We start from the raw sequence: 22,584 nt of genomic DNA on the forward strand, positions 1-22,584 counted from the left end.
AATTGTGAAGGTTTTCTCTCTGCTAATTAGAGATACAACTTCTTTTGTTCTATTATTCAATTTGGTTTGGCCGTGAATAGCACACAAACTTCTGAGAGCTGTGGAGTTTGGAGTCTTCTGATTGTGAGTTGCATACTCTGAATAGCTTCAATCTGTTACATTTAAAAAAAAGTTATTTGATTTTTCACAACATCTACAACTGACATTTTATATCCGCAAACAGGCTACAGGTTATGAAAGAGGAAACCAGGAGGAGAATGGCGGACGGGGAGGTGCTTTGCGACTGTGGGGTCTATTTCTGTTTCTCCATTCGATCATGCATCCAGGCAGAGTTCCTTTAGATTGTGTCCACTGGTTCTCTAGACACCTTTGAGGAACAGTGGACCCTGTCCGGGGTTCTCCATTCAGTGGCCCCTTCTGGTTATGGCCCTATGACCTCACTCCTGTCCCTGTTTCTTATTAGTTGTCCACCAGAATCATTTGAGGCCTGGGTTCAGTGGCTCCTCCCTTTAGGGTGGGAGAGGGATCTTCAGACATGGGTTAGCTTGTGCCTACCTGCTCTCGGATCTCAGTAGGTGGTTATGAAAGAGGAAATCATCATCATGTTCCTATTATGCCTCTGGCGTTTAGAGCAGTGACTACGCTCCTCCACTCCTGTCTGTTTCTGGCAAGTCTTTCAGTGGTTCCCCATCTGTGCCCCAGGTTTTTCAGCTCTGCTTCCACAGCTCTTCACCATGTTGTTTTCGGGCAGCCCCATTTTTGATTGCTTTCAGGCGTTCATCTTATTGCTACTCTGCAGATGGAATCATGGAAATGATGGAAAATGAAAGAGGAAAGGGGAAACTATAATGCTACTGAGATGGGGATTGAAGGTTGCCTGCTGAGCTAGTTTTGGTGAAACATCTGCTTAGCAGAACAAGAACCAAGAAGAGGCAAGAAGTGGAGTGATGCAGACATATTAATGGCCAATTCAATGATAGACATGTAGCAGAGCAATTTATAGGAGCATTTATGGTAAAGTCATGTGAGGGCAATGGAGGAGGTATCAGTAAGGACCTTGCAACTGATGAAATTGTATTTTGATCTGAAGTTCAAGCAGCAACTTGCTTTTTATTCTACTTTCAGCATTTTTTTAAATGCACTTGTTAAGTGAAGTAGGTTTAAGAAGGTTACTCTTGAATGTTAGTGTATTCCTCTGACTTGAAGTACTCATAGTTCAGGTTATCCTTAATGATGCTTAGACAAGCATTTTCCATTCTTGTGGAATGCAAAGAACATAAAAATAAACAGGAAAGGTAGTTGTATGTTTTGAAGAACAAGAGAGTTTGATTTTATATTACCTATGCAGTTTCCTCATCTGCAAAATTTCCATAATAGATTGTCCTCTGGAAGCTAATAGAAGTACAAAGTAGTATCACAGGCTATGAGAAGGCGTGGGGGGAAGGCTTTACATAAAATGCAAGTCGGATGTATTTCTTCTAGGTCCTTGTTAAAGCCCTTTTAAATTAGAACCAGAATATCAATAGTATTAACCCTTTGTTTATGGTGTTCCTACAACTGATTTTTGCGCTGCTGTGAGCTATTAATATTCAATTGAAGTTTTGCATGTTGGAACATGCTTTACTATTAATGTATTTTCAATACAATAATTTTCAAAGTTGTTTATATTCACCTTTTGTTAAAACAAATTATCCAGCTAATGGCACTACTATATATAAAATCAAAGCTTTACCATATGTACAGTGTTAGTCCTTTTCCTGCTCCAACACATTTTTTACAGATTTTGTGAAAGTTTAGATGTTACCTTCTTTCTATAGTTTAACTTTATCTATGTCATAAACATCAGACTAAATTTACTACTTTATGATTCCTATCTACCCCAGATCCTACTTTTCTACCTACAAACTATTTATTTTAGTACCCCCCCATATTCTCTCCCCCCTTCCCTTACATTCAGGGTGGAGTTTAACGAGTCACACCTGCCTCAGTGAGTCTGCAAAAATAAATCTGCCCTTCCCTGTTTCTCCTCAGAGGAGAATCCTGCCAGCCTTTTACACCATTACATCAACTCGCCAATTATGATGAGTCATTAGATGTTATAACATTCAGAATACATTTGCAAAAGTCAGTATATAAGAATTCTTAATCAGCCCAAATTTTTCAACTGCCATAGTATGAGTGACAGAGAATGAACTGCTAGAGGACAAGCACAAGGAATTCCTAGTTTTATCAACCTCATGCAAAATCATCTGTAACTAAGACAGAATGAAAACTGCTGGTTGTGTTCCTATTTTAGAACATTCTCACTTAATAATTAAAATGTTATTCTCCATATCTGGATTTCTTCAGTGAGTTTAGAAACAGCAAAACATTTTATCCTGAAACATTTTGTTTTCTCATTAGTCTTAAAACATTTACTTTCTTTAAGTGAAATACCATCAGAAGAGTTCTATGTACTTCTACATACTTCATTGGGAGTTAAGAGTGGGCCCTAATCTTTTCACAAACACTTTCTCTCATATTCACTAGCATGAGTGCATCTTACCCAGTTAGTTCTGTGCAGTTAACATTTTCTCCTTAAACTGAGATTCAGGTGTTTTGTGTTGGAGTCAGTTGAGTGACACCAAAAACAATTTGGAAACTGTCATATTTTTAATCTGAGTTTTGTGCATATAAAACTGAGTCTGAGTTAGGCTTCCTAATCTGAGGATATTGCCCCAAAAGTGCAACTCACAATTTGACTTTATGCTCTTTGAGGATGTCTACACTGCAATTAAAACCCACAGCTAGCCCATGCTTGCTGACTTGGGATCAGGCTAATGGACTATATAATTGCTGTGTAGACTTTTCAGCTCAGGCAGGAGCCTGGGCTCCAGGACCCTGTGAGAAGGGAGGGTCCCGGAATTCAAGCTGTAGACCAAGCCAGAATGTCTACAAAATAGCACCTCACCCTGAGCCTCGCAAGTCTGAGTTAGCTGGCAGGGTGGTGTAGATCTTTGAGTAGATGTGGCCCAAGGAATGTGCGTGAACATGCATCCAGCGTGCTCAAGCCTCCAGCTGGGATGTATAATCTCTTTTTGCATGTCTCTGCATTCCTGTAAGGGCCAAACCCCATCTTGGGATCAGTTCATTGTTTTGGCCCATGGATGTTGCCTTTTGCAGATCTGCTCATTTCTTTCTTCTCCAATGTGTAAAAATATGTTCCTATCTCACAGAGATATTGGGAAGTTTAGTTAATGATTTGTAAAGCACTTAGAACATTTAAGATGTGTATTACTAATGGTCCAGATCCACAAAGAGATTGATGAGAAGGGATTTTGAACAAGGGTTATTCACCGCTCAGGTAGGTGCCCTAACCACTAAGCTATAAAGTCACTTGCAGTATTTCTGGCTGGAGGCATATTTAATTATTTGTACAGAGTAGACTGGTTTCAACAGGAGCGATTGAAAGAGAGAGTCAGCAGAATACGGGTAGCTCTGTGGTTAGGGTGCTCTCCCGAAAGGAGGGAAACTCCTGTTCAAATTCCTTCACATCATCAGGCAAGAGAAGGAACGGAACCAGGATCGTTTAATACCCTAATCACTGGGCTAAAAGTGATAAGGAAGCATGTCTTTCTCTCCAATACTGGGTGAGTCCTGTGTGGAGTTACTCGATCAGGCCCTGCATGAAAGAAAGGTGAGACAACACTTATCTTCCTATTGTTTGAGACTCCTGCTGGGCTGAAGGCATGACATAAGCGGCTGGTTGCGTGCCTGAGGTCTGCATGCTCAGAGGCAGAAATGTCAATGGCTAGGGAACTTTTATAGCTGAAATGTTAGCAAGCACTTAGTGATTTGGGGCACTTACTTAGCTGAATGGAGGTTTTCTGGCCCACAGTAGTGCCTCAATCTGGGATGTAGGCATCTAAGCCCCACTGTGGCTCTGGGCAACTGTGTATTAGTACTCACAGGTCCCAAGGATGCCTGGCCCCCCATTGGGCTGGGGCTGTTTATGCGCATAAAAAAGAGGATCCCTGCCTCAGGAGTTTACAAACTAAACTTGGGGCGTGGGGGAAAGATATTTTAACTTTCTTTTTACAGAAGGGGAAGGGGGCTAGGGAGGGAGATCCCATAGGAGGTAGGTGGCAGAGGTGGGAATTTAATCAAAGGCTTCCTGAGCCTAGGTCAGTCCCTTAGCCCCCTGGCGCCCCAACCCGCGGTGGAGTCAAACCATTGCTAACTGTCCCAAGGAACTGCAGCTGGCCAGGGAGCCAGCGACTCTCACAAGGAACCGCCCGTGTCAGGTGCCGGGAGGGAACAAACCTGCCCCCTTCCCCCGTGCGTTAAGGGTTAATGTCTCTGTTTCTGTAGCGGGGCGCGGCTGCAGAGTGACCCCAATAAGCCGCTGCCCGCCCAGCTCTGGAGTGCAGGGAGCCTGAAGCCCGGGCTCTTCAGCCCGCCCTTGTCCCCCAGGCACCTCCCGGGCTCGGCTGCTGCCCAGCTGACGGGGTCCCCGGGTGTGCGGCTGTGCTGGCGTGGGGCGGGCGGGGCTCGCCCTCGGCAGGGGGGCAATGAGTTTAGGGAGCCCGCCTCGCCCAGGTGCCCCTAGCGCGGGAGTCTCGGCGGCGCAGGGCGCTCCCCATATCGCTGGGGAAGGGGCTTGGGGGGCTGCTGCAGCAGCCCGGGCGGCGCTCGCGCTCCCCCCCGCAGTCCCCACCCTACAAGTCCGGCCCGCCGGCTCTCACGCTCCTGCCTGACTGATCAGCTGCTGCCAGAGCCTCGCGTTCGGGCTGAGCCAGAGGATGGTACCTAGAGGAGGTGCCGCCGCGATGGCTGCCCCGCTGCCAGATTTGCCTAGGAGCGCAGGGAGGGCTGCCGGGACGCCCGCTCCCTCCCAGCAGAGCAGCGGGGACTTGGCTCCTTCCCCCTGGCTAGCCCAGCTGTCTCCTCTCATCCCCCCTGCAGTGCCCCAGTCCCAGGCGGGACCCCGGCCCGGGCCAGACAGGTAAGGTTGGAAGGGGGGTGGGGGAGCGGCTCTGCAGGACGGATGCCGGCGTGGGTGGCTACAGGTGGCTCCAAGTTCCCGGGATCTAGCAGAAGCGTTATCCCGCCCCAGAAACGCGCCGTCTCCCCTCCAGAGCCTCACGGGCGTCTTGGGGGCAGGCTCCCAAGCGAAAACAAGGCTCGGAGATGAACGTGTGTTGGTTACAGGAGGCGACGCTCCTGTTCTGATGCTACTTACACCCAGGTGGTGTGCGTGGCTCGCCCCACACTCTGATCAAAACCAACCAGAGGAAGCCATCGCAAAGATCTGATGTCTGAATAATAGTGACGTGGGACAGGGATAGAACAAAAACTATTTGCACAATTTTCGGAAAATACTATCAAAGATTTGCCACATCCAAGGCAGAATAAGGAAGTTGCAACTGGAAATAGAAATAGAAAGAGCTGTGAGGTGTGCTGTAGCGGGAGCATCTTTTTCTCTAATTAAAATAACCCCCCTTTTTATTGGCTCTGAACAGATACTGTTAGTCCCCACTCCTGCAAACGCTTAAGCATACGCTTACCTTTCCTACTGTGAGTAGTCTCTTTGAAATCAATAGAGCTACTTACAGTAGTAAAGTTAAATACACGCACAAGTCTTTGCAGGATAGGGACCTTTATCCTTTGTGTGGCAATGTTTTAGTCTTCGCTTCTTTAATTTCTTCCTTAAGATCTTTTAACCCACATTTTACTTTTTTAAAGGTTTTAAAGTTGAGTCTTATCAGCAACAAAATATTTCACACAAGCCATCAACTTCCACTGACTTTTTTGGGACATACAAATTGCTGTTTGTAGTTTCAGAACTTGATCTGGCAAGGCTCTGGGCAACATTATACACCACACTTTTTTTTTAAGTGAAATGAACCAGCTTGTAAGATAAGAGAACTCCTTTTGCCAGGAACATCTACTATTAAAGCAGCTTCTGTAAGAGTTATTATCACTCGAAGTGATTTTTGTACCAGGTACTTTCACCAGTCGTTAAACTCACATTTCAAAAGGAAGATATTTCAACTTGTATTAAAAGAAAGGTAGCTGCTAGGCTTTTATGAAGTGTCTGATAGTTTGTCTACATTAACTTCTCCCACACTTCAAAACATTGTGAGCACAATACTTTCCACTTCTGCTAAACACTATATATTCCCTGTAAATTAATGTTCTCTAAATACTCCAAGAAACAAAAGCAGCCTCAACAGTAATTTAATGATGTGGAAGAGTCTAAATATTTTTATCATACCAATTAACAAGTGACCCATAGAATGACACTAATACAGTAATGAAGAGGTTAACTATTAACCCCTGTCTTCAACTCCCACAAATTGGAGGTGAGGAAATGAATGCTTGCAAAATCAAATCAAGATTTCTGGTGTTTTGATTTCTATTGCCTAGAAGAATAGGTGCTAACTTATATTTTACATGTCACAAAATTGTGTAATGTAGTGTGCACAGCATTCTAAAAGCTTAGGACTTGCTGGCTAAAATTATTTATTTTTTAAATTAATGCAAAAGTGATCTTCCAAAAATAATTATGGAAGTGGTAATCTGCTCAAACTCTCACAGGTGGCTGGTGGTATTTGAAAGAAATACAAACTTAGATTTAAAAAACATGACCTTATTCTTTTGTAGTCCGTGTTCACTTATACTTAATTAAGGAGTCAAAAAAAGAAGACAAACAAAGGCAGTTAGAGGCAGAAAGGAATATTTATCCTATGTGAAATTCCAAGCTATGAATCACCTTGGGACCTGACCCTGAAAAAACTCATGCTGGGGCCTTGGGGAAAAGCAATTTCGGGGGCCCCTTCCATAAAAAAAAAGTTGCAATATTATATTCTCGTGGGGGCCCCTGTGGGGCCTGGGGCAAATTGCCCCACTTGGCTCCCCCCACCTCCGTGCAGCACTGAACTCATGCATGTACTTAACTTTATCATGGGTAGCTCTGTTCAAACAGATAGAACTACTCGTTATAGTAAAGTTAAGCACATGCGTAAGAATCGGGGCCTGAAAATATTTGCAATACCTGAAAACAGTATGGACACACTTAAGCCCTCATGCTGTAAAGATTTATGCTAGCAATTAATTTTACATCCATGAGTTGTTACTGGGATTTAATTTAGTCACCCCAGGAATTGAAATTTGAGGGGGTGTTAAACAGGGGCTGGGAAGAGTTGGAAAATGACTAAATTGGTAATACTGTGACCACTGGGGAAGATAGAAGAGTTTGGAGAGTGTAAGAAAATCCTGCATGGGCAAAATTAATCATGTGCATTTTAATCAGTACAGCCTTTTGATAAAAATAACTAATGTGGCAAATCCCCTAATATTAATGTCCTAATGTATACTGTATTTATATAAACCCTGCTGCATATTTTGTTGATGTAGGATCAAAAAGAAAGAGCTTGGTGTGTTGGAAATCCCATCAATTCCAAACCCTTTTCCTGAGCTATGTTGCTCTCCGCTTTCATCAGTTTTGTCAGCCGGCCTGTTTCCCAAGGCAACTTCAAGAAAACAGCAAGTAAGATTTATGAGTTATTTTTTGTTAAAACACTTAGTATTTTTTTCCTCCAATCTTCAATGAAATATACAATTATCTACTTAACTGATCCAATTCTAAATAATAAATATTCCCAAGAAATTAAGATATACAGTCTAATAAACAGACTATTAATGGTGGTGATAATGACTTTTTGGACTCGAATATTTTTTATAATTGAGATGTGACTGACTAATCTGTGACAAGTAAAGAGAAATAGCAAGCCGGTAATGCTTTGTCATCCTTCAGTGAAAAATTAAATTTATACCTTGCCCATCATTATAATTAGACCATAGCAGCTGAGTGTCCACAGTAACTGAACAGCTTTTCATCTAAAGAATCTAATGTTGTCAGTATAGCTGTAAAAACAAAACATTTTGATAATTACAGAGCTTGGATACTAAGCTTCTCACCATGCTAGGTGCATAGCGGGTTTATGTCCAAATTATGTGGCATACATATACAATATTCATTAAGTGAATCTCTTAAATGCGAGTCAGAGGAAGCATTATCACAGCTTTCAAGAGTTCAGGTAAGATTTGCACTCCAATAGTGGGTCATCTTTTCTGGGGAGGAAAAAAATAAGTTGCCAGAAACTATTCTTTTGTAATCCATGTTCACTTATAACATGCTTGAGCATAGATGGATACTAGAGAGCAAAAGCAGTTAAGCTTTCATTTCAGCATTGATCACTGCTGATTTCTTCAGTTCAAACTTTCATTTTGTTCTAAAAAATTGGTCCATCTCAACTCTTCAGTTTCTTTTATTTTTGCGGGCGGAAAAAACTGTATCTGGGTGGAACACTCTCAGTGGTGCTACCTCTGGGGCGTTGTCTCTGCACGCTCATTCTCTGGTTCTCTATGGGATCTTTCCTGTGAGGTATCTTAAGAGGCAGGACAAGTGCAAGAGGAGGTAGAGCTGGTGAGTACCTACTCACTGTAGTACTGTTCCTTGTGCAATCTTCAGATTTTTACTAAGAAACTGTGGAAGATAACATGGCTACCAGCAGCATTCATTTATCTGGAGTTGACCCCCTCCATGCCTGCTGCTGCTGTTCAACAGCATGGGGACTGTCAGTGGCAGCATAGCTTCTACTGGAAAATGTCCTCCTGTGGTATGTGAGGTGTCAAAAATCTGAGGGGGGAGGATCTCTTTGATAATCCGTACCAAACCCTTTAAACCTGTCCCATTAGAGGGTACTGTGTTCTGAAAGAAGTCCATCTGGATGGCATTTTCAGGCCCCTCTTGTTGTCCTAACATGAGAACCCCTGTCATGGAGAAAATCTGGCCCACTGTTCCAGCTGCTGAGTCACGATGTCTAGCTCCTTTCTGAAATGTGTCTTGAGGCTGATGCAAAGGATGGATACAAGGGGCTTATCAGCAAAATGCAAGGGTAGCACTTTGGTGAGATGCCAATTCCTGACCTAGCTGGTCCCTCTTCAGAGTCTCCGTCTTTCAGTATTGGCCTCTGACAACTCATTAAGCCACAAGCAAGAAGCTTTGTTTTTCTCTCTCAACCCCCTTTTCCCTATGACAAGTTCTGCGAGAGTGTCCATTATTTTAACTTTTTGGCAATCTCCTGCTCTGAAGGTTGGGGGTGTGTGGTGGGAGACTGGAGCTAGAGAGCACCACTACTTTAACCTTCACCACCTAATTCTGTTTTGGGTCCTTCTTGTCTTCACCTAGGAATAGCAGTGGTGTTTGCTTATACTATTATTGCTCTGTTTTGCAATAAAGGGGTAAAATTGTCATAATTCTTGTCAGTTTCACAACTGCCCACGGGATTTTGAATGCCAACAGTGAAACTGAGTGCACACTTGTAATTTTAATGCCTGGGAAAGCTCTAAACAGCAGAAGAGGAAGGAAGAATACATTGAATCAGCTCATGTTTGGAAAATTCTTTGCCATCATAAGGGCTAGAGAAATTTTTTTTTTAAAGTAAGTTTGAACATCTCCTATTGAAGGTTTAGACCTGTCTCTGCCTCCACTCAACATGGCAATCTTCCTACTTGAAGCTAGTAAATGGATTTTTCAAGTCCTGCTTTAACATGCAAGAACCCAAGTGCATAATGTTTTAGCCCATCCAGTTGAAAAATACTTGTCTTCATTAGTTAACTCGATACTGAGGTTGGTGTATGAAGGGTGGGTAAACTTTTTGGCCCAAGGGCCACATCTGGGTATGGAAATTGTATGGCCGGCCATGAATGCTCATGATTCCCTGCCAATATGAGCTGCGGGGGTAGCGCTTGGGGCAGGTCAGTGTGTGGAGCCCTCTGGCTGCCCCTATGCATAGGCGCTAGAGGGGGGAATATGCGGCTGCTTCCCGGAGCTGCGTGGAGCCACGGCACATGTGGAGCAGGGCAAACCCTGGACCCCACTCTCCGTCGGGAGCTTGAGGGCCAGATTAAAACATCTGAAGAGCTGGATGCAGCCCTGGACTGTAGTTTGCCGACCCCTGGTGTATGAGTATAAATGTAAGTTTCATATCTTTACTGCTTTTATTGCAGTCTAGTTCAGTTAAAGACTCTTGCCCTGGGACCCAAATCTATTTGGTCCCATTCCTACTCTTTGTACTATATTATTGTCTCTCATTTAAGGAGAAAAATATTGTGTGTGGTAAAAGCAGTATCAATGGATAAAATCTCAGTACTTCTTCAAAGATGGAGTTAAAATAACTGTATTATATAGGGCCTGATCCAATGCTCAGTAAAGTCAAAGGGGTCTTTTCTATTGCTTTCACTGGGCATTTGATCAAGCCCGTAATATCTGTCTGCTGAGAATGCCAGCACTTTACCGATGTAAATTGCAATAAACCTATAGCTTACAGTTAAAGAAAAAATGCTTTAAGTCCAGAAATATGCTTATTAACCAAATATTGACTCTCATTTCTGTTTGGCTTTGCAATTCAGATTTAAACCTTCTAATACTTTTTTTTTTTTTTACAGTAAAGTATTATCTTCCTTGCACATGGGTAAACAGATGTGCAGAGAGCTGAAGTACTTGTCAAAAAGTTTCACAGAAAAAATGTAAGATTCTCTGTGCTAAAATTCATGAGTCCCAGTTCCTAGTGGTCACTTTAGCCAGTTATTTTTACTCCTTTGTAACAGAGCTGCAGTATATTTAATACATATACAAACACTATTGTGACTATTATAACTATGCAGAAGTACTTGAATGTTATACTCTACTGGAAATCTCAAAGCCACCTTGTCATGGTATAATTCCCCACTCTGAACCTTAGCGTCCAAAAGATGGGGTACCAGCATGAATTCCTCTAAGCTCAGTTACCAGCTTAGTACTTGTAGTGCTGCCACCAACTAGGAATTCCAGTGCCTGGTACACTCTGGTCCCCCCAAAAACCTTGCCCGGGGACCCCCAAGACCCAGTCCCTCTGGATCTTAACACAAGGAAAGTAAACCCTTTCCCTCACCGTTGCCTCTCCCAGGCTTCCCCTCCCTGGGTTACCCTGGAAGATCACTGTGATTCAAACTTCTTGAATCTTACAACAGAGAGGAAAATCCACCTTCCCCCTCTCCTTCTCTCTCCCCCTCCCAGACTCTCCCTGAGAGAGAAAGTAATCCTAACACAGAGAGAAAATTAACCTTTCTCTCCCCCTTCCCTCCTTTCTCCCCACCAATTCCCTGGTGAATCCAGACCCTGTCCCCTGGGGTCTCACCAGAATAAAAAAAACATCAGGTTCTTAAACAAGAAAAGCTTTGAATTAAAGAAAGAAAAAACAGTAAAAATTATCATTGTAAATTTAAGATGGAATATGTTACAGGGTCTTTCAGCTATAGGCACTGGGAATACCCTCCCAGCCTAAGTATACAAGTACAAATTAAAATCCTTTCAGCAAAATACACATTTGAACTCCTTCCAGCCAAATACACATTTGCAAATAAAGAAAACAACCATAAGCCTAACTCGCTTTATCTACCTAGTACTCACTATTCTGATCTTATAAGAGCCTGTATCGGAGGGATTGGAGAGAAACCTGGTTGCACGTCTGGTCCCTCTGAGCCCCCAGAGTGAACAACAACCAAAAACTAACAGCACGCACACACACAAACTTCCCTCTCTCAAGATTTGAAAGTATCCTGTCCCCTAATTGGTCCTCTGGTCAGGTGACAGCCAGGCTCACTGAACTTAATCCTTTACAGGCAAAAGAGACATGAAGTACTTCTGTTCTATTAACCCTTGATTATCTGTGTATGACATACCTGCAATAATGGAATTCATTATCTCTCTAAAAAGAAAAATGTAATTTGTTACTGTCAAATACTTTAGCCATGAGAACTATATATAATAAAATGTTTTCTCCTTCATACCTCTGATGTGTTTTTGCAGACTGTCACATTAGACGCTTCCTTCTCACTTTAATTTATTTTCCTGATGAATTTAAGCAATAGAGACAAGTAAAGGAAAATTTTACAAAGTTACCTTCTATATAAGCCTAGCGTATCATTGTCAACCAAGTATGCTTCTAAAAGAAAAATGCCTAAAAACATTATAAAAATAAGACAAACTAGAGAGATACAACAGAACCATTTCTTATATTCAGAAAATACAATATAAAATAACTCTTCATTTTATCAAACCCTTTTTCTATGTGAAGTCTTACCAACTGTTTTACAGGTACTTACCCAAAGACATCTCCAGAGTGGTCCATTTAATTGATTTTTTGGGAGGGATTTCCCAACATTTTCCCTATAATCTTTGGTCTCAGGAAGGAGAGGTTTAATTTGACTCATGGTCTGTTCAAGATATCTGTGGTTTTCCTCTATTAATTTCTCCCACCACACTACAAGTCAAAGTAATCAAACACCATCCTCATGTGGCTTCCAGTTTTAAAATAAACTACAGTAATTCCCTAATTTGAAAGAGATTTGGATTATTTATTGGAATATTATCTCAGATGTTTCAGACACTTGATTGGAATAGACGTGTATAACCTAGATTGAACAATGGTGTCCTCCTAATTTGCATATCTTTTTATTTATTTATTTTATACACCCTCTTAGCTCTCAAATATCCATCACCCAGCCTAATTGAAATTGTCAGTTCTATTTTATTCGTAGTCTTTAAGACACACCCAGAGATGGAGTTACCACTTAGTGTTAATATTTTAAATCAATCTTTCGTTTTTGACTAAGTATGAACTTTTACTTTCCCAAGCTAAAGTGTACTCTTCTGTTGACCTTTTTGTCTCTCTTTAAAGCATTGTCAAACACACCACAGTGAATGCTGACTGACTAGGACACCTGTTTAATGGGACTGACTTGCCGGAATTGAGTTTACGTGGGCTACTAACTTGCTTTTATAGCAGACTGATCAATTGCCTACATGCTTGGGAAGTGGGACATCTGTGTTTAAATGTTATTCAGTTCTGCACTATCAACACAGCTGTCAGTCTCCCATTTCCTCATACAGTTTGGGAAAGTTTTGCATTATGTCATCATTGACTGCAGTTCTGATATTATGGCAACATTTATTAGAACAGAATTTTGTACCACAGGTGCCTGAAACTTACTGTTAAAACAGGTTTCAGAGTGATAGCTGTATAGTCTGTATCAGCAAAAAGAACAAGGAGTACTTGTGGCACCTTAGAGACCAACAAATTTATTTGGGCATAAGCTTTTGAGGGCTAAAACCCACTTTGTCAGATGTGTGCAGTGGAAAATACAGTAGGAAGGGGTGTGTGTGTATGTATTCTTTGCTGCTTTTACGGATCCAGACTAACATGGCTACCCCTCTGATACATGAAAAAATGGACATTGCCATACCAACTCTAATGAGACTAATCAATTAAGGTGGGCTATTATCAGCAGGAGAAAAATAACTTTTGCAGTGATCGTCAGGATGGCCGATTTCAAACAGTTGACAAGAAGGTGTGAGTAACAGTAGGAGAAAAATTAGCATGGGGAAATAGTTTTTACTTTGTGTAATGACCCATCCACTCCCAGTCTTTATTCAAGCCTAATTTATTGGTGTCCAGTTTGCAAATTAATTCCAGTTCTGAAGTTTCTCATTGGATTCTGGTGTTTTTTTGAGAATTGTGACTTTTAGGTCGATAATTGAGTGACCAGGGAGGTTGAAGTGTTCTCCAACTGTTTTTTTTTTTTTTAATGTTATAATTTTTGGATATTCTAATGTTATAATTCATGGATAGTCTAATGAACCAACACCATATAAACAGAATAGCTTTTGCTGAAGAAACTTAACACTCTTGAACAGATAAAACTATACAAGAGCTTTGGTTTAATAAAACAAATAATAATAATAAAAGACTGTGTACTATAAGGCCAGTAGGGTCACAAATCTTGAGTTCTTTTTAAGTGAGGAAAGAGAGACTGAGATGGGTATCCCAAGGAGTGACCTGTACACTTTGAGGCACACTGGTGGTACTTGAACTAATACTTATCAATCTATTTAAGGTATTTGTAAGACTTGATTTCAAGGAGCTGCATGGGTGTGAGATTGCACCTGGGTGGGATTGATTGCAAGATCAGGCCTTGGTCTGAGAATACAAAATGCTAAGTTGTATTGCTCTGCTTAGAGAAAACCAATCTGTTCCCTGCTCTCTCTTATTTTTTCCTTAGTGCACGAGTAATACAAGAACAGAGACAAAATCAGAGTCTGTCAAATTTAGAACACATAAAAGGAAACACTTCATATAGTAACAGTACATATGCAATCAGTCTGTGGAATTCACTTCTGTAGGAAATCACTGTCAAATACTGTAGCTGTAATATAAGATGGCTGGATAGTTTGGGCCATAAATAACTCGTGTATATATGCATGCTCAGCAAAGAGTAATCAAATATCTTGCTTCAGGGCATAATATGTTCCTCTGCAGGGATCAGGAAGAAAATGTAGCCCTAAAGTACAGCTTTGCAGAATTGGCCAAGTGTGTTGGTGGGGAATTTTGCCTTTCTCTTAAGGGTCAACCATTTGTTATCGTCAGAAGAAGTATATAAGAATTGAATCTATGGTATGATCAGGAATGGCAAATCACATTTCTATCTTTGGTATATTTTATTGGATTCTATGCATGCTATACTACATATATTTTTATATTCCTTGTAGTTTCTTAATTTAAAGAGGAAAATAGATTAAAGCTCTGATCTTTGTTTTGTGCTTTAAAGTGTGACCATTAAATATATGAATGTCAGTACTTTCTTCTGTAATTTATATCAAACAAAAACCAACAGAAAAATGGATGTTTGTTTTTCTGATCATTAGCAGATTACCCAATCTCTTTACATTCTCTAGTATACTTTTTCATTTTCCCCCATTCATGTTAAATAAAGACCAGTATTTAAAGGGTTATTGAAATTATTAAAGCCTTGAGTCAGCTAAGTTTCAGTTTTCAGTGGTCTGTGATGACAAAACAAGAGTAATTTGCTCTGGAGTGACAGTTCTTGCTTTGCTCAAGGATAAGCCAAAAACTATTCTACCACAAAAGTCATTCAAGGTAATTAGTGCTTTGAGTTTCCTTGAATCCAATTTGAAGTGTAAAAATAAAACTACAATGAATCTCAAGGTAAAAAGAACAGTTTATTCCTTGAAATGTTATCTTCGTGTGTTTCTCTTTCTTGGTGTTCTCAACAAATGGATATTTTTATCATTGAGACCAAATACGCTTTAAATAATTCCATAATTCTCATTTTAGAAAAACAGTGCTGTAAGAGAACCTTAGATACACATTTTAAGTTCCAGTATGATTTGCTTACTTTCAGAATTTCTTGCCTTGCATTAGTAACTTTATTTAAAATTTCATGGCAAAGAAGAACTTTATGTCATAGAACATGGCTTTCTTTAAATGTTTACTAATCAAAGGTTAAAATTAACATTAAGCATTTGACACTCTCATAACCCTTCTGCTTTACTGCCGCTATAGTTCAAAGTTTTTCAGTATTTCCATTTGAAACCTCATTTTTCACAGTTACAAATAGAGCTGTTAGCAATTGTGCATTGCTAAATATCTGACAAATTTGCTAAGTCCCAGTGACAAAACTTGATTAAAACAAACATTATCTCTTGACTTGAAAACTCCCTCAGGCTTAGGGTTGATTAACTGAAATAGAAAGGGGAGACACCTGTGCTCCCACTTGAATGGTTCATGAATTTCCAGTAAACTGGTGGTGGTTGTACTTGTGAATATTAGGAGTCATGTAGGCCTTTGAACTATCTTATTTTTAGATTCATTTTTGCACTTGTAAATGCTTTTCATATAAATGCCTTTAGGACTCATTAACCTTAAAAGCAGCAGAGTCCTGTGGCACCTTATAGACTAACAGACATATTGGAACATGAGCTTTCGTGGGTGAATACCCACTTAGTCAGATGCATGTAGTGGAATGAAGTGGGTATTCGCCCACGAAAGCTCATGCTCCAATACGTCTGTTAGTCTATAAGGTGCCACCGGACTCCTTGCTGCTTTTACAGATCCAGACTAACATGGCTACGCCTCTGATACATGAACCTTAAAGTTTCATTTCTTTCAAATTTTGTTATTATGCTAAGATTTATTTTTTTTTAAGGCTGAGAGTACAGCAGAGAATTGAATGCATTAATGAGGATTAGATTTTTTGCTTAAAAAAATGAATGAAAACTATATAAAACAATGACAGCAAAAAGTTTTGGTGGTAAGTAGGTAGAAACTTAAGGATAAATGCTATGTTTCAGCTAACCTGAAAAAGTAGTCTGCTAAGCAAAGTCTTGTTCTACATACAGACCTTTGTACTGCTATAACAACTGTGTGTGTGTCTACGTGTGTGTTAAACGAGAATAGTTATATCAGTACAGCCTTTAATATGAATGCGACTCAACTGGTATAAAGGTGTCTTATGTTGGTATAGTTTTTCCTTTTTGTATGCTGAGATATACTGTTATAACCACACTTTCATACTGTAAAAGCAGCAAAGAGTCCTGTGGCACCTTATAGACTAACAGACGTTTTGGAGCATGAGCTTTCGTGGGCGAATACCCACTTCCTCAGATGCATGTAATGGAAATTTCCAGGGGCAGGTATATATATGCTAGCAAGCAAGCTAGAGATAACGAGGTCAGTTCAATCAGGGAGGATGAGGCCCTGTTCTAGCAGTTGAGGTGTGGAAACCAAGAGAGGAGAAACTGGTTCTGTAATTGGCAAGCCATTCACAGTCTTTGTTCAATCCTGAGCTGATGGTGTCAAATTTGCAGATGAACTGAAGCTCAGCAGTTTCTCTTTGAAGTCTGGTCCTGAAGTTTTTTTGCTGCAGGATGGCCATCAGCTCAGGAATGAACAAAGACTGTGAATGGCTTGCCAATTACAGAACCAGTTTCTCCTCTCTTGGTTTTCACACCTCAACTGCTAGAACAGGGCCTCATCCTCCCTGATTGAACTGACCTCGTTATCTCTAGCTTGCTTGCTAGCATATATATACCTGCCCCTGGAAATTTCCATTACATGCATCTGAGGAAGTGGGTATTCACCCACGAAAGCTCATGCTCCAAAACGTCTGTTAGTCTATAAGGTGCCACAGGATTCTTTGCTGCTTTTACAGATCCAGACTAACACGGCTACCCCTCTGATACTTTCATACTGGTAAACTGTTGACCCTAGGGGAATTGTGCCACTTTAACTATATCTCTGTAGTTAAAACAGTACAACTTTTGTGTGTAGACTAAACCTAATAAGCTGCTATGTATTCTCTACATTTTCATTCTTCGATAATTGGAAAGATGTGTTTTAAGATGTTTCCAATCTATTGTTGGGATAAATTTAGCTGATGCGTCAGTTGATGAATACTGTGGTTAGATGCTGATAGATATTTGGCTGTGTGTGTGTGTGTGTGTGTTCGTTCCCTCTATATGCTGCCTGAGCCATGTGCAGACAGCTGGCACAGCAGACCTCAAGTGGTCCGCTCAAGACCGCAAGATTCATTATGGGATGAAGGCACTCACCTAGGTTTGTCAACAAAGTATGGTACTAGTATGCTGTAGACTCTTCTGGATCAGTAATGCATGGATGTCTGTAACAGTGGACCAGCTCACTGAACTGTTGGACTGTTCCTCCCTAGGCTAGACAAAGACACTTCCTCTGAGCTACATTTTTATACCCCAATACAAACAAGTTACGCACTGCCCCTTTGACATAGTTAGTTACTGCTCCCTGACATGGCTAGTTACTACCCTCACCTTGTACATGTTGATTTGATTTAAAACATTTTATTACATACTCTTATCCTGACCTTATCTTTTAGGAGGGGTCAGTGTGTTCCTGTTATCCTTGGGGAATGTTTTTGTACCATCCTTGATATTGGGATGCGTTTGCTTGAGTACTTTGTGCCTACTACATTCCTCTGCTTTTTGTCTTTTTATGGAGAGGATGTTTACCCATTATCCTGGAAAAGCATAATGCACAGACTGAAAATGACCCAGTGGGCTAAAAACTGTTTTTTGGCCATTTTTGCTTTACCCATGATTTATTTCCTTCCTAAGTGAAGTACTTTGTATGTGGTTTTTATTGAATTCAATCTTGTTGCATTCAGATCAATTTGTCAAGGTCTTTTTGAATTCTAATATTGTCCTCCAAAGTGCTTGCATCCACTCCCAGTTTGGTGTCATCTGCAGTTTTTACAAACATACTGTCCCCCAATCCCAGAGTGTCAACTACTCTCAGACTTTTCTATTGTATAAAAAGGTGCTGGCAGGATCTCCCAGAGCAGTTGATCTTGGAGTTAACATCCCACTGATCTACATGATGTAGTTCACGTCTCTGAGCCATTGTCTCAGACTGTCCCAGGCACACCATGCAAAGGTTACGTTTGGTTCCTGTTTCTAGTCAGTTCCTGTTGCAATCATGAGGGCTAGAATCTTTTGTTTATCTTAGATTTCATTTAATCACATGAGAACTGGGACCATTGTCTCTATTCTACAATACCTATGAATTAATCCAGTCCTGAAAGCAAGGAAGCAAAAAAAGTGTCAATGGAAGCTAGTTTCATTGCCAGTCGACTTCCTTTCCAGTTCACTTTGTCCTGGTAACATGGCATGTAGCCTCCTGCCTCAGTTGTTAGTTCTCTCTATTTTTTTCCCTAACCTCCCTCTTTCTCTTCCAGAGAGAAGAAAGTGAGGCAGGGGAAAGGAGTCTAGTAACAGAAGAATAAGGGGTTTAAGATTGGTGAAAAGGAGAGAGAGAGAGGAAGGACAGCAAGGAAAATTCCTTGGCTGCAGAGACTTCCCAGTCTGCTGACAGATAAATAGGATACTCTCTTGACAGTTTCCATGGGGAATCAGATGGGAGAGTCTGAGCTTCCAAGTCATGGGTCTGACTTGAAATTTTGCTCAGAATCAGCCTCTTCTTGCAGGGACAAAGCATCAGCTCTGGCTTCTTCATTGCACAGCCTGTCTGAGAGCTGCTCACCAGCTACTCTAGGAGTTAATCAGTTTGAAAGGTAAATCCAAGTGTTAAGAGACCCTCTTGTCTTTATTTTCATAGGCTCCTGACTTCAGTGTCTATATGCTAAATGCAGTCTCTGTCCCAGCCCTCAAAGCCCAGATTTGTTTCTTGTTCTCATGAGGGCAGCTGCCATGTGTGCTGTTGATGAAGGGAACTTGGAAATGATTGCCTCTTCTACAATACAGTGGGGACCTGTCCTTCCCTTCTGCCCCAACCTGGCTGGAAAACAGAGATCAGCCTGTTGCCCCTAATCTTTGGAACCAAAATAATGATTCAGAAATTCACTCCTGGGAGTTGTAGTTCAGGTGTCTCATGCACCCATTCTCATCTATAGGCCAGGCTTATGATATGCCACAGCCTTTTCTCTTGGTAAGGGCATGTGGTGCATCATGGGATACAAAGTCTGTTCGGGTAGCCTGGCCCATACAGGAGAACAGGGATATGAAGCACTGTGGTGATATATACAAATTGAAATGTTTTTATGTTATATATTTTTTTTTTGGTCAAAACTGTATTGATGGAAAATTTCTGACCAGCCCTACTATAGACCCTTTTTTCCTAGGAGAAACTGACGAGGTGTGTCTATATGTGTTTCTCTGCATTGATTTCCTTTTGCACCATAACCTCTAGATGCAGACACATATAGAAGTGTCATCTTCATCCATATCTCCAGAAAGGCCAGCTTGCAAGATATAGAAATTTCTTCCCACCACTCTGAGGTGTCTGGAGAGCTCCCCCTTATCTTTTTATTTACCTCCCAAGGCAACACATTCTACAGAGCCTTTTGATGAGTGCTTCCTTAGAATCCTCCCTTCTCTTTGAAGCTTCATTGACTTGCCTTCTGGGAAGGACATTCATGGACTCATCATATTTGCTTCCACACCCATCACTCAGTCTTGGGAAGCAGGGGCGACTCTAGGCATTTTGCCACCCCAAGCATGGCAGACAGGCTGCCTTTGGCAACTTGCCTGCAGAGGGTCCAATGGTCCCCCTCGCGGCAACCGGCAGAGCGCCCCCAGTGGCTTGCCGCCCCAAGCATGTGCTTGGCATGCTGGGGCCTGCAGCCGCCCCTACTTATTGTCCTTCCAGTCCACTAGTACTACCTTGCTTTGGCTCAATACTCTTGGCATCTATGAACAGTGGATTCCCAGCTACGTGGGTTGGTGGTGTGAGGATAGATGAGCAAACTGCTTTAGCCAAAACTTGGGGCTAGCTAAGGTTATATGTAGTCTCCTAGAAATGTGATATATTTTTGTTTTTATTTGCAACCATTTCTGTTTCTATTATCTCAGCTTAATATCACTTAAATCTCTGTCCTTTAGTAATGAATTTATTCTTGTTTTATTATAATTAATCTCAGTGCTGTTGTATTTAAGTGAGATATACAGGCTGGTGTATATTCTGTCTCTTTGGAGACAGCAGATCTGTATTTCTGTGGGCATTCAGTGACAGGCTGGATGCTGTAGGGAGATCCTTCCGAAGAGTTTGGGAACGGAAGTACACCAAGGGTTATCTTGCAAGGCAAGGAGTGGCATAGTCCCGAACAGTTTGTTTGGCTTGCTAACAGACTGGGATGGTGGGGAGCTGCCACACATTATGGCATCAGCATATCTTTCCTTTGCTAAGTTAGGAGAGTGGCTTTCAGTTCTGGATGCTGAGAAAGCATCACTGCTATACTGGAGACCTAGTGCCATATACCTTCCATTTAATTTAATGGAAGATGTGTCATTCAGTCCCTTTTCACTGATTTTAAAATCTCAACCAACTTTCTTTTCCCAAAGAGCTAGACATGCCAAGTAAGGATAACAAACCAAATAGGGAAGAAGAACCAGGGTTGCAATAATTTCATCCAGTTTATAGGTTTTAGACATATGGACCTCTTTATTGTTTTGCTAAGAGTATGCCTCCGTCTCAAACAATAAAAGCAAATCTTTTTGCTTCTGTGAAAAGTCCCACTGACTTCAGAGGTGTTCCATGCAGGTGCAATGTTCTGCTTGCACAGATCCAGTTGTAGGAACAGGCCATTGTACTGTATATTTGTAAACCAACTTGGTCATCAGAGGGGATGTGGCTTTTTGACCTCACAACAATTTTGTATAAACATCTACATTACCTCATATACTGTAGGTTTGTAAAAGGGACAACTTAGACACTATTCACTATGGGATGAGATATTAACTAGTTGGTAGTTTTCGCCATAAGCTGTATTGTGCGAATTTCTGAGAAACTAAGATGTTTTGGGATCAAAGCTTTTATTATGACTATCTCTACCTTGTGCCTTTTTGGCTTTTTAAATTTTTTACGTCAATGTAAATCAAATTCAACATGGTTTCTATCCTTAGATACTGTGCAGCTTTTTTTGTTGCAGAAGAATGGTGTGATCCCAGTGCATCTTTGGACTGTTGCATTTTAAATGGTTGGGAAGCTCTTAAGGGGTGTATGTATGAAATTTAATTTTATTATATTTCTATCCAAACTGAAAATAGGAAACCATTAAATTGTGAAGATATGTACTCGGAGGTCTCTGAAAAGAGAAAGTGACCTGAATTCAGGGAGAAACACTCACAAAATAAAAATGTAGCTGCAACAGGAAGAATTTATATTTAAATAAACAGAACATACTGCCAAGCAGATGCCAACAGCTAAACCTGGTCAGTGACATTAACATTTGATAAAATATATAAAGTAATTTTAAGTAACTGTTAACGAAAATTGTTTTGTGTGCATGTATTTACTTTCCAGTTATACGCTATTCAGGGATATCTGTGATGACACTTGACCATTCTAAACTGGACTGTCATTTGAAGGCTATTAGAATGCAAGACATTTCTAATCGCATTTGGATCCTAGTTGTCACCTACGTAACTAAGTTTACCACTGCAATGCATTTAAGATTATTTCTAGCTTCTCGGTGAGAACAGTTCATCTGGACAAGAGTGGTTTTCACTCACGTAGCCCATGGTAAACTGACACTTTGCTACTTATCTTGTTGTCTTTCTGTTCCTCAGCCTATCCACTCCCCTCAGCACTAAAAACTGTGAGTCAGGAAAACCCAGATGGTAAGGAAAGCCTGCTTTCTGTAAGAAAAAGGATGGGGGCCACTAAAATCACAGTTTTTTATGGTAGCGCGTTTGGCCATCTATCAATTACTTAGTGTAAGGGGTTTGGGGCAGGGGAACCATCTTTGTGTACAGTGTTTGTACAGCACTTAGCACAATGGGGTCCTGGTCCATGGCTACTTCTCCTAGGCATTCCTGAAATGCTGCTGCTGCTGCTGCTGCTGCTGCTGCTGCTGCTGCTGCTACGACTACAAATAATTATTAATTTGGTGCACACTTTTTTCCTGCAGGGCCAAAGACTGATACAGCATATTGGGTTTCAGAGCACCAGGACTTCAACTTTCTCCTATGACATTTCAGTCTTAAGCCTGGTCTATACTACACGATTAGATTGACATAAGCTGCCTTGTGTCAACCTAGCTGTGGAAGTGTCTTCACTTAAATTTAGCTCCTGCTGACATAAGTGCCTCTCTGCACCAATTTAGTAACACCACCTCCGCGAGTGCTGTAGAGTCACAGTTGATGTAGTT

General features: G+C 41.1%; 1 protein-coding gene across 1 annotated transcript in view; it reads left to right on the forward strand.

Annotated features, from left to right (window-relative positions):
• The first annotated feature begins 4,808 nt into the window (after positions 1–4,808).
• GRB14 (growth factor receptor bound protein 14) overlaps positions 4,809–22,584 on the forward strand; it is a 91,759-nt gene continuing 73,983 nt past the window's right edge. Inside the window, exons 1-2 of the mRNA XM_030580991.1 lie at positions 4,809–4,984; positions 7,399–7,531. Coding sequence (XP_030436851.1) covers positions 4,809–4,984; positions 7,399–7,531 — 309 coding nt within the window. The remainder of the gene's footprint in view (positions 4,985–7,398; positions 7,532–22,584) is intronic.

This window comes from Gopherus evgoodei, chromosome 11 (genome assembly GCF_007399415.2).
Source record: "Gopherus evgoodei ecotype Sinaloan lineage chromosome 11, rGopEvg1_v1.p, whole genome shotgun sequence".
Classification (NCBI taxonomy): domain Eukaryota; kingdom Metazoa; phylum Chordata; order Testudines; family Testudinidae; genus Gopherus; species Gopherus evgoodei.